We start from the raw sequence: 20,260 nt of genomic DNA on the forward strand, positions 1-20,260 counted from the left end.
CTGGAGGCGCCAGCCGTCCGGAACCACGACCTGCAGGAGGCGCCTGCATCCGGACCACCCTCTCCTTCAGGAGTTGCCTAAGTCCCAGCGGCCGGGTCCCTACGGGCTCCTCCTGGGGGGACTTCGGCTTCCAGGGTGAATCTCCTAAGTCCCAGCGACCAGGCTCTTAAGGGCTTCTCCCGGGAGAGCGCTGGTTTCCAGGGTGAAGATTTTTCAATCTTCAAGCTCCCTCTTCATCCGTCCGCCCACGGGGTACCGAGTCCTTGGTCGCATAGGGCTCCACCATAAGTCCTGGGTCGCAGCCTGCTTCGAACCTCCGAACCACCTCCTGGTTGGGACAACTAAAGTAGACTACTACAGCATTTTGTCCTCTGTCCTAACCAGCCCAAGGGTCCAGGAACATAACATCACCAACTACTACTGGCAATTTATACATGGTTCTTCCACTCCCTCAAACACCCCAAAAGATGTGAAACACTGCAGGCCTATCGGTCTAAGAAGTTTCCCCACTTCCGCCTCCTCCCCAATGAGAAATTACTACTTACCTGATAATTTCCTTTTCTTTAGGACAGTCAGATGAATCCAGAACAAGTGGGTTTATGCTCTCCTACCAGCAGATGAAGCGGAGTAAACTGACATTACAGTATATAACCCCCTCTAGTGACATCAGCCTGCCAGTATTCTCTTCAAAAGCAACTGTGGACAGACTAGCAAAAAACTTGATTAAAAACAGATAACCATTTCAAAACTCAACCAGCAGGCAACACTGAGCTCAGTCAAGAATATAATAACCTTGTCTAGGGACTGGACTAACACTTACCAGTAATCCCTGTAACATGTAGCCACACAGGAGGACTATAATACAATCATTTGGCAGCCAAGGTAGGGAAGCTGGATTCATCTGACCGTCCTAAGGAAATGGAAATTTTCAGGTAAGTAGTAATTTCTCATTTCTTAGTGTCCAGTCAGATGAATCAGAACAAGTGCAATGTACCCAAGCTACTCCCTCATGGCCCTTGATCCAGTCAAAACTGCATATGCAAAGGCCATGTCCTCCCGGGCCTGCACATCTAGACAATATACCTGGAAAAGGTGTGTAAGGAGGACCACGTTGCAGTTCGCAAATGTCTATGGGGGTCAACAATCTAACTTCTGCCATGACACAGCCTGAGCTCTAGTGGAATAAGCCCTAACCTGACTATGTAACAGTTTCCCAGCATCCACGTATGTAGCCGTAACTACCTCCTTAAGCCAGAGAGCTATTGTAGCCCGCAAGGCTGGCTCTCCCTGTCTAGTACCGCTTCGAAGGACAAACTGCAAGAGTTCAGTAATCTTGAGATATCTGACAATATGCCTCCTGACATCCAAGGGTCGCAACAAATGAAACTCCTCTACATCTCGCTCTCTAAATATGGTAGGGAGATGGACTGATTCAAGTGAAACTCAGTGACCACCTTCAGTAAAAAGGAAGGAACAGTACACAGCTGTACCGCCCCTGGAAAAATGGTTCCTGGCAAGACAGGGCCTACAGTTCAGAAACCCTACGCTCAGAACAACTGCCTCCAGAATTACTGTCTTCAAGATCAACAACCGCAAGGAGAGAGTACATAGCGGTCTAAACATAGGGCCTGCCAAGAAGTGCAACACCAAATTAAGACTCCACAAGGGCACCAGAAACTGCAAGGGAGGTTGAAGAAATACATCACACCTCTCAGAAAATGGGCCACATCAGGATGAGCCAACAAGGATCCACCATTTATCTGACCTTTAAAACAGGAGAGCGCTGCTACCTGTACTTTCAAGGAATTGAGAGCCTTTATGCAAGCCATCCTGCAAAAATTCCAAAATGAACGGACTCTTGACCAAGAAAGGAAGAGTGTCTCGATCCTCACACCAGGCCTCAAACACTCTCTACATAGGCCAAGGAAGTGGAGAACTTTCTTGCTCTTAGTAAGGCGGAAATCACTGCCGTGGAATAGCCATGTTTCAGCAAGCGAGCCCTTTTAAGAGCCAAACCGCAAGACAAAATTGATTCGGATCTTCGTGTGCTGGAAGTCAAAGAGGTTAATCCACCCGGAGCCTCTGCAGATCTGCATACCACGATCTCCTGGGCCAATCCGGAGTAACCAAGAGCACAATCCCTCTAATCAAATTGCCCAACATGGGCTATGGAGGAAAGGCATACAGTGACTTGTCTGCCAGAATCTCATGCACTAGAGCATCGATCTCCAAGGACTTCACTCTCTTCTGCAACTGAAGAAGCATGGTACCTTCGCATTTCACAAGATCACCAACAGGACTAAGAACAGGAGACTTTAGCAATCCCGAATCAGGTGAATCGCCCCATCTGACAACACTCACTCTCTAGGGTCCAGACTCTCCCTACTGAGAAAGTCTGCTCTTACATTGTCTTTGCCTGCGATGTATGAGGCAGAGATCATATGGAGCTGCATTTTGCCCATTCCATAAGTTGATCTATTTCTTGCGACACTTGTTGGCTCTTGGTACTTCCATGCCGATTGTTGGAAGCCACTGTCGTAGCATTGTCTGACATTATTCGGACCAATCAACCCTGCAGTCTGTTGCTGAACTGTAAATGCACCAACCAGACTACTCTGGCTTCCAGGCGATCGATGTTCCAGAGAGACTCCTCTGCATTGCAGCAGCCTTGCGCTGTCAGGTCCTGACAATGTGCTCCCCAACCAAGGAGACTCACATTCATCATCAGTACCAGGCAGTCCGGAGGGATTAAAGAAACTCCCTTCCTCAGATGGTCTGCCTGCAGCCACCACTCCAGTTGGGAGAAAACCTCCATCGGCAGGAGAAGCCGAATCAAATATTCTTGAGACTCTGGGTTCCACCAAGACAGCAGGGAGCGCTGAAGAGGACACACATGTGCCCTTGCCCACTTCTAGGGTTGCTGCCATCAAGCCAAGTACCTGCAGGTAAGACCATACAGTCAGGCGCAGAGTGGTCATCAACAGAGCTGGTCTATCATCTTCTGAAGTCGAACTGCCCTGCTTTGTGTCAAAATGAACCCCGAAGTATTCCAATGACTGAGAAGGCTGAAAACCGCTCTTGGCTAGGTTCAACACCCAGCCAAGTTCCTGCAGCAGGGAAATCACTTTGTGAGTTACCAGGCAGCTCTCTCTTGGTGACTTGGCTTGGAGCAGCCAGTCATCCAAATATAGGACTGCTAGGATTCCTCCCCTTCATAATTCTGCCGCAACTACTACCAGTATCCTTGGAGAAGATTCTGGAAGCGGTGGCCAAACCAAAGGGCAGCACCCAAAACTGAAAATGGTGCCCCAGCACTGCAAACTGGAGAAGGCATTGATGTTCCAGTCAGATGGGAATGTTAAGGTACGCTTCTGACAGTTCCAGAGGTCAGAAACTTCCCCGACTGCACAGCCAGTATTGCGCAACTTGTTCACCTGCAGATGACGGCTAACACCTTTGAGATCTAGGATGGGTCGAAAGGAGCCCTCCTTCTTTGGCACAATGAAATAAATGGAATATCACCCCATATTTTCTTGAGATGCTGTTGGAGTCATTTTTTGTTACTTTTTGATGAGGATGTATATAGAGGATAGGCCGTATGGATTCAGAGTTTTCACCCAGACACAGACTAGTTTGAAGGCCACAAGCCAACCTCTGAATGAACTCCTGTTTACTGTCTTGCACTGTGAAATGTTTATGAACAGGCAAGAGTGTTTGTTTAGTTATTACACTGTCTATAATGAGAAAACTAGCAATTAACTTATACTAAAGCCTGAAAGAGAGAATGAAGGCCGCACAGCTGTTTCTGAAAATTGATAAGAACTCAGAGGGAGGGAACACTGTTGCTTTCACAAGCGTTTGTAGTGTATAAGGGGAGAGAGCAAGAGAGAGAGGAGAGAGCGAGCCCTAGACGTGATGGTACGGCTGATCCTTTGGAAATATAAGCTTTTTATATCTCTATAGCAATTGTTATCATCTACCATTACTTTTTCTATATGATCTGATTTTATTTGTTCTATTCTCCTATCGCTCAAATAAACTTACTTTCTTACCTGGAACCGTGATGTACCGAATCAAAGTTTGTGTGTGGCTCTTTGTATTGGGGATAAGCTCCTGGGTTCAAGCCCCCAGGTATAATCCCAGTAATTGTGAGTGGCCATTTGTGTAGGGGATAAGCCCCTGGGTTCAAGTTCTCAGGTATAATCCCAGTAATTGTGTGTGTTTATATAAAATTAGCCCCAAGGTCAGATTCCCTGGGCAGGATACCAGTGTCCACGATCTGAACTCATAACAGACGCGGACACTGGGACCACAGCCCTCAGACTCAGGTGCCTTGAAAATGTACTCTCCACCGCCTGCTTCTTCTGCAGAGAGTGGCAGAGCGACTCCATGAATACGTCCCAAGGAACACTGTGAAACTCCATTACACATCCTTCTCGCATCACTTCCAGGACCCACTGTAATTTCAACCCTCCCTCTGATAAAAGAGAGAGGCATCCCCTTATCTCCTGTTCCCAGAAGTGGGTCGGCAAACATTCATTGGGAGGCTCGGGAGGTTTCACTACCCAAGTCTGCGCCTCTTCTGAGCTGTCAGGGATGAAAGGAATGAGACCTACAGAAAGGCTGAGCCCTCTGAAAGTTCGCTCCTCTATAAGGTTGAAAACTCCTGGATCCTCTAGCACAGTAGTTCCAAACCCTGTCCTGGGGACCCCCCAGCCAGTCAGGTAGCATGCAAATTTTCTCATGCATATTCATTGTGGATATCCTGAACACCTGACTGGCTGGGGGGTCCCCAAGACAGGGTTGGGAACCACTGCTCTAGCACGACCTCTGATGTTAAAGGGGCGCTGCGTCTGCTTCTTATCCTCTGGCAAACGAACTGGAGATTCGCCTCACTTACTGATCGGTTTCTTCAACTTGCTCCCAAATAAAGGCAAGCCATTAAAGGGCAACTCGGTGAGGTTAGCCTTGCAGATTGCAGCAGGGAAGGGAGAAACCTTCTAAAAATCCTTCCTTCTTCATAAAAGAAAGATATTCTTAATCTCTATTCTTTCTGACCCAGTAGTTTCCTCCTGTTCCTTTTGATTTTCCAACTCGATGGGACCCCTCCAAAAAAATGTTCTTTATATTAGTATGGCATTTGAGGCTTCTGTTCTTGCCAATTTTGCTCTTTAGTTAAGACCTTATTTATGCTCTTAAAAGGCCTATATACTAACAATTGGTAAAATCATCAGTTAACACATATTAACAGCTGATTTTACTGCTTGCAAGAAACCGCTATTTAGCATAGTAAGTAGATAACTAATGATATGCAGAATGCTGCTGCATTATAATGACATCCCTAAAGTGAATGTGGCCATAGTAATGCTGCAGCACTCTGCATGCCTCTAGAAAACGTCGACTCCCCACACTTTCCAGCCCAAAGTTAAAGGGCTGGTTAGCATGCTCCTCCCCCAGACCTTGGGACCAGCAATGCAGCAGGAAGAGGACAGAAACATGCACATGCGCTTAAGGTGGCAAGACTGCTAGTTGCAAGTGAGCTGGCAACATGGCAGGATGCAAGTAGGATGCTCTCCTCCTCCCACCACTTTACTAGTCCTAGGTGTGAGTCCTGGGGCACAGCTGCATTAGAGAAAGCTTTTGATGGGGAAAGGTTTGTCTTGATGGGGTGAGGTAGGTATGAAGGCCCATTCTTGGTTGAAGAGTGGGAGGGGGTTCCCTTAAGGCCTGATGCCATGTGGTGAGAAGCCTGCCTGCTATAAAATTAACTATACCTCAGGAGATGTAATTACATTTTGCTGCCTTTTTTAATCTGAGTTACCCAAATCAGTTGCTAGTCCATCCAGCATTAATACCCAATGAGAGCACACTAATCATTTGTACATGGGTGTTAGATAACACCTGAATTAACACGTTAAACGTGAATGTTTAAAGCTGACACTCATTAGTACATAGGCCCCTAAGTCTGCACATATCAGTAATAATTATCAGGAGGACATGCAAAAAGCTGCACAGTCTTATAGCCAAGGCAAGACCACTGCCTATGTGTACTCACCATAAATTATCCTCACCATAAATTATCCTCACCATAAATTATCCTCATCAACAAGCCATTTATGTACATATGTTATATACTATAGTCTAATGTACCATGTATTCCTGTTAGTTCTGTTATAACTTGTTATATTTATTACCATGTTATAATGTAAAATATTCTTATATCCATTTATTACCATGTTATAATGTAAAATAGGGCTGTTACCACCCTATTCCTTTAGTTATCTGGAAACCGATGTGATATCTCGATCGAATGTCGGTATATAAAATAAATAAATAAATAAATAAATACTAGTTATCCTATGACATGCAATATAGCTGTGCAACATTTTCCTTTTATTTTTTAAACACATATCACATGAAAGTATAAAAAGTCACACCTCCTAAAAAGAACTTAAAATAGAGTTTATTTTTTAAAATAGGTTTGAAACAATTGGACATGCTACTGTTTAGGATACGGGGTGTACACAGCAGTATCTCTTACTGCTAAATTATGTCTATTTAAATAAACATCTAGCATACTTCCCTGTTCCAATTAGAACAAAATCTCCTGCTGGGAGACAAAATAAAGCTAAGGCAGAGGATATAGTATGACCTTATGAAAGGAATGGATCTCTGCCTTCAAATTTCGTTTTGTCTCCATCTGTTGGCAGAGGAAACTACTACTATGGTTTGGGCTATTCTAGATGTAATTTCCAAGAAACGGGCAGAAAGGAAGTCTCCATTGCACATGCCAAACACAATGGATGAATAGCATTTTTTTTTTTTTACAAATTTCAATGAAAAAAAATCGAACTACAAGAAAAATTAGTAAAAACAGACAAGTAATTTTATCACTGCACAGAAATGGATGGCTAAGGTGACTGGCACTGCATAAGATGGAGACCTTTGCAATCTCAACAGCTTGCATCTTTACCCATTAATAAGCTTTAAAACATACCACCGATACCAAATGACTTTGCTGTTTTTCCTTAGCTAACTTCATTCACACTGGGATACAAAGCCTCTCACCTCTAGGACTACCTGGCTCAGAGGACTGGCCCTAAAGAGCCTCTTGCTTCTAGGACCAGATTGCTCATGGGACTGACATAGGAACCCAGAGCCTTTCACTTTTGGGACTGACTGGCCCAAGGGATTAGCAAAAATACTGAGTTTTTAAGCTCTAGGACTGGATGGCTCAGGGGACTACAGACGGACACAGAGCCTCTCACCTTTAGGTTTTCGGTCAAAATCAGCCCACGCCAGCACTGTCTAAAAATCATTATTATCTAAAATGAGTTGGTGATTTTAAGCTAGTTTCCAGAGGATAAGTATTCACATCTTTCAATAAAAGCACCATCATTACTTGATAAGTTCATTGCTCTTAACCTGACCCAATTCATTTCCCGTAATTTTCAGAACTTTTTATGCAGGTGAACTGGTGTTTACCTGCATAAATGGGTACTAAGTAGCCACATTCCCCTGCCAGCCCCGATTTTCAAAGAGAAACTCCCTGAGGATTTTCCCTTTGAAAATTATCTTGCGGGCCAGCACATAGTTTCACATTATCCCCTAAATGTTAAAGAGCACAAAAAATCCCCAAAATATATTTGTACTTACATTCCTGTTTAAAGGTGAAATATTCTGTTAGATGCCTGCATTCATGATTACCCCGCAAAAGAAATAAGGTATTTGGATACAGGATCTTTAGGACCCAAAGGTACAATACACACTGTTGGGAAACAGAAAGAAACAGATGACTGTCGAAGGCTGACATGTTTTTTACGTAGGGAACATTCACTGGTGGGTGGAGAAGCAATTCCTGGCTTCAGACCCCAGTTCATGAAATGCTAGGGGTTTACCTACAAGTGCTCAGAGCCCCCACATGGCTAAGCAGATGCTCCTGGCTCCTCCACTGAACAGGTCTTCCCTGCCCAAGTGAATTTGCTCCAATGTGTGGCCTACCAGTCCAGACTACAGTATCTGCCGAAGTGTAGAGGTGCATCAATTCTCCCCTTAAGGCCTTAAAACTCCTTGGTGTCAGCCTGTTTGGAGAGGCAGTAAAAAGGATGGAGCAGAAGACTTGCATCCTTCACTTCCTCTCATCTTAAACCAGCATTTTTAACTGCTCTGCATGAAATAGGTGAGGGTCAACCGAGCTGCCCAGGGAAAGATGGGGGGGGGGGGGGGGGGAGGGGATAAAGGAGAGTACATTTTATTTTAGTATGGCTAAGAAATGAAAAATGATCCAAAACTTGTGAACCCATTTCCCCTGGGTAAATTGGCTGTCTAAAAACTGCCTTCTCTCACTCCAGCTAAATGTTGCACAGCACATTTTGTTTTAGGGAGATTGTGGGGGTGTATTCCCCGGGGGTTGGAAAACAAGATGTGTGGATTGGATTTTCAATCTTGTGCATGTTTTTTTTCCATTGAAATTATACCTGCAGAAAAAGCAGGAGCAAAGGTCGGCAGGTACCTCATACCCGTGGCGGTTTTGAAGGGGATGTACACACATACATTCCCTCTGACAGGTTGAAAACTGCCTCCCAAAGGAAGCAAGAACGGAAGCCATCTTATAGAAAGATGCTCAGCGGAGAAGGAGAGGCTGATGTGAAAGAGTTAAGGGTTAGGAATGGGGAGGTAAATCCATGGACAAATAAAAAGAAAAAAACATGGTAAAAAATTAAATATAAACTATTGCAACATACTTGAAAAATCCTGCCCATAATAAAATATGCAAAGAAACAAAACTATGTAAAGGGACTCGGACAGATGTATCAGGACATATCCACCATGTACAAACACTATACAATAGTTATAATCGTAGGTGTCAATTTTCTGTCCATGTGCCAATGACACCATAAAGTGCAACAACTCAAAGCAAGGTTTCATAAAGAAATGATAATGAAGAGGACAATTTTTTAAATGATATACATGGATAAAAAGCATTTTACCTGGCTTTCTGAAAATCACCTACCCTCAATGTGACTAAAAATCCATGCACTGTTCTACTTTTAGCTTGTAGTTAAAAGGCCTCATGTGCTTTCTCTTTGAAAATTGGTGCAAAGATGACCGGTAAAGAGGAGTTGCTTACCTGTAACAGGTGTTTTCCCAAGGACAGCAGAATGTCAGTCCTCACATATGGGTGACATCATCCAATGGAGCCCGGAACAGAAAATCTATGTCAAAGTTTCTAGAACTTTGAATTGACCTTACTGGGAATGCCCAAGGCATGTTACTGTACCACACGTACAGGCGAGGTCCCTTCACTCTTGTATTTAGCAAAAAGAAATGAAAAATGGAGAAACTAACTCCACAGGGAGGTGGGTGGGTTTTATGAGGTCTGACATTCTGCTGTCTTCTGAGGATACCTATTACAGGTAAGCAACTTTGCTTTCTCCAAGGACAAGCAGGATGGCAGTCCTCACATATGGATAAATCCCCAGCTACAGGCTAATCCCCAAAGGAAAAAGGGGAAGAGTCACCCACCCCCCCCCCGGCCAATGCGCATGGAAAAACAGTATTATCTATTGGCAACAAGCTTTTTTCTGTTTTATCTTTAACCTATGGGGGGAGGGGCAACCTGGAACAAAAGCAATGGGCCCTAGGTGAGAAAAAGTTGTGTTCTACACCTCAAACAAATTCTGAAGGATGGATTGATCACACCTACTTTTGTGTCGACCATCCCTATCCATACAGGAAACAGATGTGAATAAGCAGAGAGAACTCCACATCACAACTTTGCAGATCTCCTCCATGGGGACTGATTGCAGATGAGCCACCAATGCTGTAATGGCTCAGACAGAGTGAGCCTTGACATGATCCACCAGTTTTAATCCCCCCTGGACATAACAGAAGAATATGCGATATGCTAGCCAATTGAAAAGAGTCTGTTTGGTAACAGAAATCCCCAGCTTGTTTCCATCGAAAGAATCAAAATGTTGGGTGGACTGCCCATGGGTTTCAGTCTGCTGCAGGTAGAAGGCCAAGGCTCTTTTGCAGTCCGAACTGTGGAGTGCTTGATGGCTTTGGTGAACATGTGGCCTGGGAAAAAATGCTGGAAGCACAATTGATTGATTAAGATGGAATTCCAACAGCACCTTAGACAAGAATTTAGGATGGTATAAGGTGGATAAGTTACTAAAGCCCGAAGCTCACTGACCCTGTACACTGTAGTGACTACCAACAAAAATGCAACTTTCCAGGTCAGGTACCTCATGTCACAGGAGTGCAGTAGCTCAAAAGGAACTTTTCATTAAATGGGACAAAACCACGTTGAGGTTCCATGACATCGCAGGAGGTCTAATGGGAGGCTTTAAATGAAGCAAACTCCACATAAAACGTGCAACCAAATGCTGTACAAAGATGTGCTTACCTTCTACATGGTGATGTTATTGCCAGTCTCACAAAGATGGTCTTGAGATAAATGTAAAAGGTAATCAAGCAGTTTTTGTATGGAACTAGGAGAAAGAATCTAAGGCCAGTTGCTCACACCACATGGCAAACTTCCTCCATTTCAGTCCATAGGACTTCCTAGTGGAAGCCTTTCTTGAAGCCAAAAAAAAACACAACACACATCCTCCAAGAAATCAACATACAAGCAGTGAGCGATAGGGACTTGAGGTTGGGATGGCACAACCTATCTTGATCCTGAGAGATGAGATCTGAGGAAACCCTAGCCTGATCGGTTCCCCTGTGGACATCTCCCAAAGTAGCAGGAACCAGACGTGTCTTGGCCAAAAGGGACTATGAGCCTCTTTCCGCTCCAACAAAACTTTCACCACCAGTGGGAAGCAGATACTAATACAAAAGGCCCCTACCCCAATGTAGGGCAAAAGCATCCAAGGCTAGTTTGCTGCACACCATCTGTCTGAAACAGAAGAGTGGGACTTTCCTGTTCCAAGTAGACGCAAACAGATCCACCACTGAAGTCCCTGGTTCAGGGACCATTTCATGTGGTTATAAGGACCAACTCAGTCTGTCTGCTAACACTTTCTCCATACCGGCCAGGTAAATGGTTCAAAGAGCCATTCCCTTCAAAAATAGCCAGCCCCCACAACTCAGTTTCCTGACAGAAGGTACAAGACTGTACTTCCCAGCTTATTGATGTAATGCATCTCCACTTGATTGTCCATCTGTACAAGAATAACTTTGTTGGACAGTCGATCTCGGAACGTCCATAGAGCATACCTAATCGCCCAGAGTTCCAAGATGTTTATCTGATGCAGCTTTTCATAGGCAGACCAAGAGCCCTGAATACAGAGTCCATCTACATGAGCCTTCCAACCCAGGTTGGACACCTCCATTGTGAGGATAATTTGGATCAGAGAAATTTAGAAAGGGATTCCCTTGCTCAAATTGGAACCGTCCCATCACCAAGGCAGAATGTTTCTGAGCAGTTGTGTGATCAGATGCTGTCTTGGAGATCCTGCACAGCCTATAATCACCAAAACCTCAAGGTTCATTGAGTGCTTCTCATATATAGACATGCCATAGAATTTACATGTACTATTGATGCCATGATGCTCAATAGCCTCAACATGTGCCACGCTGATATCTGCTGTCTCATCTGGATCTCCTCTTCTATGGTCATCACAGTGGTGGCCCTTTACTGGGAAGGAAGACTTTTGCCTGAGACGTGTCTAGCAGAGCTCCAATTGAGATGACAGGATGAGGTGAGGCTTAGGGTAGTTAACGATGAACCATAGTAACTCCAACACTCGGATAGTCATGCACATCGATTCCTTGGCTCTGGTCAGAGACTTGCTCTTGACCAGCTGATTGTCCAAAGAAGGGAACACATGCACCTACAGTTTGTGTAAGTGTGCCGCCAGCATGACTAGGCATTTTGTGAAGACACTAGCCCAAATGATAGAATGCAATACTGAAGTTGGTGGTTTCCTGTTACGAATCGGAGATATTTCCTATGACCTGGAAAAAACTCTATGTGAGCATAAGCAGCCTTTAGATCAAGAGAGCAGAACCAATCCCCTTTTTGAAGAAAGGAGATTAAGGTCCTTGACAAATTGTACATTTCGAAGTTGTGGAATATAAGTATTTTAATCAAATAAATAATGTGCCCATGGAAACCTACCATGAATTTTTCTCTTTTGATGAATTTTTTCAAGGCCCTTAAGTTAAGGAAGGGACAGAATCCCCCTGTTTTCTTTGGAATTAAGAAATACTTGGAGTAAAATCCCCATCTTCTTTGCCTTGGTGGAACAGGCTTGACTGTGGCCATCAAACGGAGGAGAGCTCTGTTTGAAACAATTCCTGACATGTTGACTGACCCCCAAGATGAGACTAGGAGCTGATCTAGTGCAGAGCCAATAGGTTCAATCTGTATTCTCTTTCAACGACACTAAGGACCCACATGTAAAAGGGTATACTGGGCCATCAATTTACATAAAATCGTAGCCTACCCCTGGCCAGAAGGTTCTCCAGCATGGGTACTGGGATCATGGCAATGCTCTCTACGGTCCAATCAAAATCCCATCCCAGATACCGCCTGGGCTGCTTTTGGGGGCTTAGGCACCCTCTGCTTCCTTGGAAGGGTGTGAGGGGCTTGCTGCAATCAGAACTGAGGGGGCGGAAGATAATGCTTCCTCTTCCCTCAGCTCAGGTACCTCCAGCAGTTCTTCACAGGTCTGGAGTACCTGTGAAAAACTGCTGGAGTGTTGCACAATGACCCCAGATCTGTGCCACTGCATCCTTAACCCTGTCTCTGAAGAGATTCTCCCCAGTACATGGCATATCAGCAAGTCCAAGCAGAGATCCAAGGCCCGCAGCCAGGCACGTCGGCATGTCTCAGCCCCTATGGCAGAGACTCTCCATGCTATTGGTTTTTCCATGCCAGGATCCATCAGATGATGCCACCCATATGTGAGGACTGCCATCCTGCTTGCCCTCAGAGAAAAAATACCTGTGGACTCTGCAGCAGTGCAGACAGTTAGAAATTTGCCCCCAACATACTTCCCAGCAAAATGTGTTCCTTGTGCCGTCACATCTCTCCTAAAGCTCCCAAATATGTTACACCGCTTCGGCACACTTTGTCTGATTCATGAACAATTGCTTTTTATACAGAAGTTGTAAACATCTACATTTTGCCTCTGTACAATAAAACAGAAACACAGAAATATGACTGTGGAAAAAGATCATACGGCCCCATCCAGTCTGCCCAACCATCCAATTAATTTATTATAATTCTCATCACTTCCTTACAGATCCCCTGTATTTATCCCACACTTTCTTGCATTCAGATACTGTTTTTATAGAAACTTAGAAATATAACCACCTTCTGAAAACGTGAAAGTCAAAACCACTGTGGGAAAATTTAAAAGAACACCATCAGCAGTCTTGCCCCACTGGAGACCACTATACATGGGGAGGGTAATTTTATAACAGCCTGTCTGGAGCTAAAGTCTTTAGCCATAATTTTCAGTCAACTTACACCCGTAAGTTCGCTTTAAAAATCTGCGGATTTCCCCGGGACACATGTGCACATATGTGCAGAAAGTTCCACCTCCTGAGCAGGTGTAAAACTTTGCACAGAAACAGGGTTTCAAAGGTACTTTTACACACACAAACCCCTACCTGATTTTATGTTCCTAAGTCTCTTTGTAAATCAAGCCCATCATGTCCCTCAGACCTAGTCAGTTGTCATGGAAAGGCCGATGAAAATGTAGAAACATTACTGGGCAGAAGCATCTAAATGTGCCATCAGTCAGGAAAGAAACACAACTGATGGCACATTTGGAAGCTGCTGTCCAAAGATGTGTTTCCGCATTTTCCTCCAAGGAACGTGGCTGACATAATGGTGGTTTCGGGCTGGGGACACTATTTGAACAATTGTAGAGAAGTTTCCTTCATCATTTCAAACATTGCATTGATTTGCTGCAGTTATGTCATCATTGGCAAATGGACAGACATTTGGGACCTATGATTGTAGCTAGTGGATTCTTTGAAGATTTAGACCAGAACATTAATGTAAACATTTACCTCTATACTAAAATAGCCTCGGTCTACATAGTCACCAAGGAAGAGGTATCTTGTGTTTGCAGGCGTTCCACCCACTTCAAATAACTTCATAAGATCGAAGAACTGGCCATGGATATCACCACACACTGCAATGATAAAAGTAAGACTCAGGTACAAGGATATGACAGCTCAAAGAAAATAAGTGCAGCTTAGAATATTCAACATCTGACTCAACAGGATCCCCATGTACCTCAGTCAAGTCAATAAAACTAGAGTGACAAGACCCATCACAGACCCTCCCCCCCCCCCAAAAAAAAAACAAAAACGCAGCCACCCCACAAAGTCCAGTAACACCACCAATTAAGGCAGGCCAGACTCACACATTTTTTCAGTAAACCCCCCTGTTCTACTAAAACTCTTTTTAACTAATAATCCTACTATATGACTAAGGAATTCGACCCTGTGGAATCTGTATTATGCCCTTCGATTTGGTACTTTTGAATCGGCTATTTATGTCATTATCTATTGTATATAGTTTTGTTCTTATATGTATATAGTGATTATGCTGTATCTATTTATTGACTACATGGACCCTGCCCAGTATAGTCAGCTCTGTACCCTTCCAAGTTTTAGCCTCCTTTTTATCAGTTACATGTAAGGGCCCCGCCCAAAAGTTACGCTGTTTTACAATGTTATATGTAAGGGTTTCCGCCCATCTGTTACTGTTTAATTGTAAACCGATGCGATGTGTGAACGGTCATCGGTATAAAAGAGACTTTAAATAAAATTAAATAAAAATAAATAATGTGGCCTATCAATAGCTTGTACAAGACAACCAGAGCAGGAACTTTCACCTGTGATTGGAGCTTCCACTTCTATGATTGTCTTCTCTCTCCGGAGGATTGCAGCCCCCTCGTCAATAATTCTAAGTGCAATTTCTTCATCTACCCGGCCTTCTTTAATTAAGTGATTCTTCAGAATATCAGCCCTTGGCTTCCCATCTGAGTCAAAAATCTCGTCAGACATCAAGCGATGAGTTGGTGGGAAAGGAACATCTAAAAGAGCAAGAATCAGATAGGTCAGTATCCCTGACAGGCTACTGCAAAAAACCAATGTTTCAGAAGCAGGAATCCCAACAATGTGTTTTCCAATTAACCACTGCCTGAACACTGTATAAATGCAAAAAAATGAACACATACTTCACGTCTCTTCCCTCAGATGACCTGCAGCCTTTACTATGTCATCTTCTAGAGTATGCTGCATCCATCTTTCTAATGTTGACAGCACTCCCTACAAAAAAAATCGACCTGATTTTTAAAAGCATTTACATGCTTAAAATTGGGTTTTACATATATAAATGCACTTTACCTGTTTAAGTGGGCTTTTGAAAATTGCTACAATATATGCCATTGAATTGTCCATAGGATATACACGTGTAAATGCACTTTACGTATGTAAATGGATTTTTATTTATTATTTATTTAGCATTTTTATATACCGATATTCATGTAAAAAATTACACATCACTTCGGTTTACATTAGAATATGAACTTGCATGTAAGAATGCATTACATTACAACAAGGGATACAATAACTGGGATAACCGGGCGAATAAATGATGGGACCTTCTCTAGAGCCGGAGTATAAGGAAGTGAACAAATTGACTGTACTAGGGTACCTGAGCATTGAGCAGAGTCTTGTATCTAGGGAAACCTAATCAACTGAAAGGGACTTGTAAATAGGGTACCTAACATGGACTAGTCTTCTGTAGGGTGGAGGAGAGTTGTGAGCATGTCTTTTTGTGGAGGAGGTTTGAAGCGGAAAGGATCCGATGAATTAAGGGAAAGCTTGCTCGAACAGCCAGGTTTTGAGTCTTTTTTTGAAGGTAGTCAGGCATTGTTCGCGTCGAAGATCTGGTGGGAGGGCGTTCCAATGCTGCGGACCAGTAGTGGAAAGAGCTCATTTCCTTAAAGTGCATTTTGCAGTGGGGGGGGCGACGAGAGTGTCTCTGTAGGCGGATCTTACAGGTCTGGAAGGTAAGTGTGGACGAAGTGGGATATTAAGGACCAGAGGAGTAGTATTATAAATGGTTTTGTGTAGGACCATGAGGACTTTGTACATAATTCTGAACTTGATTGGGAGCCAATGCAAGTTCCGCAGGATGGGTATGATATGGTCTCTTTTGTTGGTCTTAGTCAGAATCCTTGCTGTGGCGTTCTGCAACATCTGTAAGGGTTTAATGGGGTTTGCTGATAGCCCGATCAGAAGTGCGTTGCAGTAGTCAATTTTTGAGAAAATGATTGATTGGAGAACTGTGCAATAATCTGGGAAGTGGAGGAGTGGTCTCAGCCGTTTTAGAACTTGTAGTTTAAAGAAGCAATCCTTCGTGGTGTTGTGGATACATTTTTTTAGGTTTAGCTGATTATCCATGATGATTCCGAGGTTTTTTACTTGGGTGGATAGAGGTGGTTGTATTGTGGAGAGCAGATAGTTAGCAGAAATATAATTGACATCCTGAGAGACGAGGAGGAGTTCTTTCTTATTAGTATTGAGGATGAGCTTGAGGCTTGAGAGAAGGTGGTTGATTGATTGAAGGCAATTGTTCCAGAAGCAAAGGGTTTTGTGAAGGGAGTCTGTAATCAGAATGAGAATTTGCACATAAGAACATAAGAACATAAGAAATTGCCATGCTGGGTCAGACCAAGGGTCCATCAAGCCCAGCATCCTGTTTCCAACAGAGGCCAAACCAGGCCACAAGAACCTGGCAATTACCCAAACACCTAGAAGATCCCATGCTACTGATGCAATTAATAGCAGTGACTATTCCCTAAGTAAACTTGATTAATAGCAGTTAATGGACTCCTCTTCCAAGAACTTATCCAAACCTTTTTTGAACCCAGCTACACTAACTGCACTAACCACATCCTCTGGCAACAAATTCCAGAGATTTATTGTGCGTTGAGTGAAAAAGAATTTTCTCCGATTAGTCTTAAATGTGCTACTTGCTAACTTCATGGAATGCCCCCTAGTCCTTCTATTATTCGAAAGTGTAAATAACCGAGTCACATCTACTCGTTCAAGACCTCTCATGATCTTAAAGACCTCTATGATATCCCCCCTCAGCCGTCTCTTCTCCAAGCTGAACAGCCCTAACCTCTTCAGTCTTTCCTCATAGGGGAGCTGTTCCATCCCCTTTATCATTTTGGTTGCCCTTCTCTGTACCTTCTCCATTGCAACTATATCTTTTTTGAGATACGGCGACCAGAATTGTACACAGTATTCAAGGTGTGGTCTCACCATGGAGCGATATAGAGGCATTATGACATTTTCCGTTTTATTAACCATTCCCTTCCTAATAATTCCTAACATTTTATTTGCTTTTTTGACTGCTGCAGCACACTGAGCTGACGATTTCAATGTATTATCTACTATGACGCCTAGATCTCTTTCTTGGGTGGTAGCTCCTAATATGGAACCTAACATCGTGTAACTACAGCTAGGGTTATTTTTCCCTATATGCAACACCTTGCACTTGTCCACATTAAATTTCATCTGCCATTTGGATGCCCAATCTTCCAGTCTTGCAAGGTCCTCCTGTAATGTATCACAGTCTGCTTGTGATTTAACTACTCTGAATAATTTTGTATCATCTGCAAATTTGATAACGTCACTCATCGTATTCCTTTCCAGATCATTGATATATATATTGAAAAGCACCGGTCCAAGTACAGATCCCTGAGGCACTCCACTGTTTACCCTTTTCCACTGAGAAAATTGACCATTTAGTCCTACTCTCTGTTTCCTGTCTTTTAACCAGTTTGTAATCCACGAAAGGACATCGCCTCCTATCCCATGACTTTTTAGTTTTCGTAGAAGCCTCTCATGAGGGACTTTGTCAAACGCCTTCTGAAAATCCAAATACACTACATCTACCGGTTCACCTTTATCCACATGTTTATTAACCCCTTCAAAAAAATGAAGCAGGTTTGTTAGGCAAGACTTCCCTTGGGTAAATCCATGTTGACTGTGTCCCATTAAATCATGTCTTTCTATATGCTCTACATCATCTGCATATATGTAGTGAGTTAGGTTAAGGTTGGAAAGGAGCTGGCAAAGCGGGAGAAGGTAGATGTTGAAGAGGGTGGGTGATAAGGAGGAGCCCTGTGGAACTCCCAGGGAAGAGTTGACAGGTTGAGATTCTTTATTGTTGATTTTCACCTTGTAGAATCTGTTTTTGAGGAAAGACTTGAACCAGTTCAGTGCGGTGCCTTTTATGCCGATGTCAGCTAGCCGATCTAGGAGGATAGAGTGGTTCACCGTGTCAAATGCAGCTGATAAGTCAAGGAGTATGATCAGACAAGGTTGGTTTTTATCGAGATTGAGAAGGATGGTGTCTGTTAGCGAGATTAAGAGGGCTTCTGTGTTTAGAGATTTATGGAAGCCGTACTGAGAAGTGGTTATGATATTGTTTTCGTCTAGGTATTCCGACAGTTGCTTATTAACTATTTTTTCCAGGATTTTGGAGATGAACGGAAGGTTCGCTATAGGGCAGAAGTTGGCTGGGTCGTCAGGAGACAAGTTGGGTTTTTTTAGTAATGGTTTTAGGATTGCAAGTTTCAGTGGGTCTGGAATCCGGCCTTGTGTTAAGGAGCAGTTGATAATTTCCGCAATTGGCTTGGCAATGGTTTTTGGGATGGAGATGAGGATGTTTGAAGGGATCGCATCCGAGGGGTGAGATGATGGTTTGAGCTTCTTTAGCACGTTTTCTATTTCTAAGGAGGAGGTAGGCTCGAAGGATTCCAGACTTGTGGTCTCTTGTCGAGACATAGAGTAGGTGGGGGGAGGAGGAAGTCCCTTGTTGGTCATTAGTGGTGCTGTCAGATTGGAGATTTTTTTCTTGAAGTACAAGGCGAGCTCTGAGGCTTTGCTGGCCGCTTGATCATCGGGAATAGTAGCTGGAGGGGGTTTGGTGAGGGTGGAGACGTAAGAGAATAAAGCTTTCGCGTCGAAGCTGAAGTGGTGGATTTTCTGAGAGAAGAAGTCTTTTTTTGTTCATAGAATGGATATCCTGTATTGGTGCATGAGAGATTTATATGTGACCTGGTTTGTTGAAGTTGGATTTTTACGTCAGATGTGTTCACTGCTTCGTAGTTTTTGTTTGAGGGCTTTTAGTTCTGGTGAGTACCAGGGTTTCCTGTTGTCCACGTTGGTGTGAAGGACTTTTGTGTTCAATGGGCAGGTAAGGTCAGCTACTTTTTTAGTGATCTTGAGCCAGGAGGCGGAGGCTGTCTGCATCTGAAAGGTCCAGTTGGTCTAATGCTGTTGATAAGTGAGAGCTGAGGGTATCCAGGTTGCAAAGTTTCCTGAATTGGACTGTGATTTTTTGTTGTGGTTGGAGAAGGGCTTGGTTGTTTTGCAAGGTTGTAGAGATCAAACTGTGATCCGACCAAGGGACTGGAGAGTGTGTCATGGAGGAAAATGGGGTGAGGCTTTCGTTTATGAAGATTAAGTCCAAAGTGTGTCCTGCTTTGTGTGTAGGTCCGTTGATGATTTGTTTGAATCCCATAAAGCTGAGTGTGGTGAGGAAGGTTTCACAGCTGGAGGAGTGAGGTGTTGTATCTACATGGAGGTTGAAGTCTCCCATTATTATAGCCAGGGCATCAGAATTAATGTGTTTAGCTATGAGTTTGATTAAAGGTGAGGGGTCTGATTCCAGACATCCTGGAGGGGCATAAGTGAGAAAGATTTGGATGAGATTAGATTTGAAGACAGCGAATTCAATAGAGGCTGATGAGTTGGCGTGTTGAAGTGATAATCCTAGCTCTTTTTTTGAGGCTAAAAGCAGCCCGCCTCCTCTTTTTTTGAGTCTGGGGATAGAGAAGATGTCATAGGTATGTATCGGGAGTTGATTGATTAGTGCTGTGTCCTCGGGTTTCAACCAGGTTTCAGTAATAGCGCATAGATCGGGTTTAGTTTCTATAAGATAGTTGTGGAGGTGCGTTTTTTTTCGTGAGGGATTGTGCGTTAAGAAGGGTTAACGAAAAGAGAGTGAGGCCCAGCAGTTGGTTCAGAGGTGATATGATGATAGGAATAAGTCTTTTTTGTTGAATGGTGGGAAATAAGGTGTTTTTTGGGAGGTTTCTTCGAAAGTTGCTGATGATTGGGATAGCGAAGGTGCGCATGTTTGAGCTTTGCTGGGGGAGTGGGTGAGGGTGAGAGAGGTATAATGCCAGTTGAGGTGAAAAAG

General features: G+C 43.6%; 1 protein-coding gene across 5 annotated transcripts in view; it reads right to left on the bottom strand.

Moving 5' to 3' along the window:
- The window catches only part of PPP3CB (protein phosphatase 3 catalytic subunit beta), a 187,098-nt gene that overhangs the window by 122,142 nt on the left and 44,696 nt on the right, over positions 1 to 20,260 (bottom strand). For 4 of the 5 annotated variants that reach the window (XM_029609153.1, XM_029609152.1, XM_029609151.1 and 1 more), the window contains exons 2-4: positions 14,868 to 15,068; positions 14,035 to 14,159; positions 7,657 to 7,768 (exon numbers count right to left, since the gene is read on the bottom strand). In XM_029609153.1, coding sequence (XP_029465013.1) covers positions 7,657 to 7,768; positions 14,035 to 14,159; positions 14,868 to 15,068 — 438 coding nt within the window. Of the gene's footprint in view, positions 1 to 7,656; positions 7,769 to 14,034; positions 14,160 to 14,867; positions 15,069 to 15,212; positions 15,304 to 20,260 lie in introns of all 5 variants that reach the window. The other variant, XM_029609154.1, reaches the window with a different exon arrangement.

The sequence above is a fragment of the Rhinatrema bivittatum genome, chromosome 7, assembly GCF_901001135.1.
Source record: "Rhinatrema bivittatum chromosome 7, aRhiBiv1.1, whole genome shotgun sequence".
In the NCBI taxonomy this organism is placed as follows: domain Eukaryota; kingdom Metazoa; phylum Chordata; class Amphibia; order Gymnophiona; family Rhinatrematidae; genus Rhinatrema; species Rhinatrema bivittatum.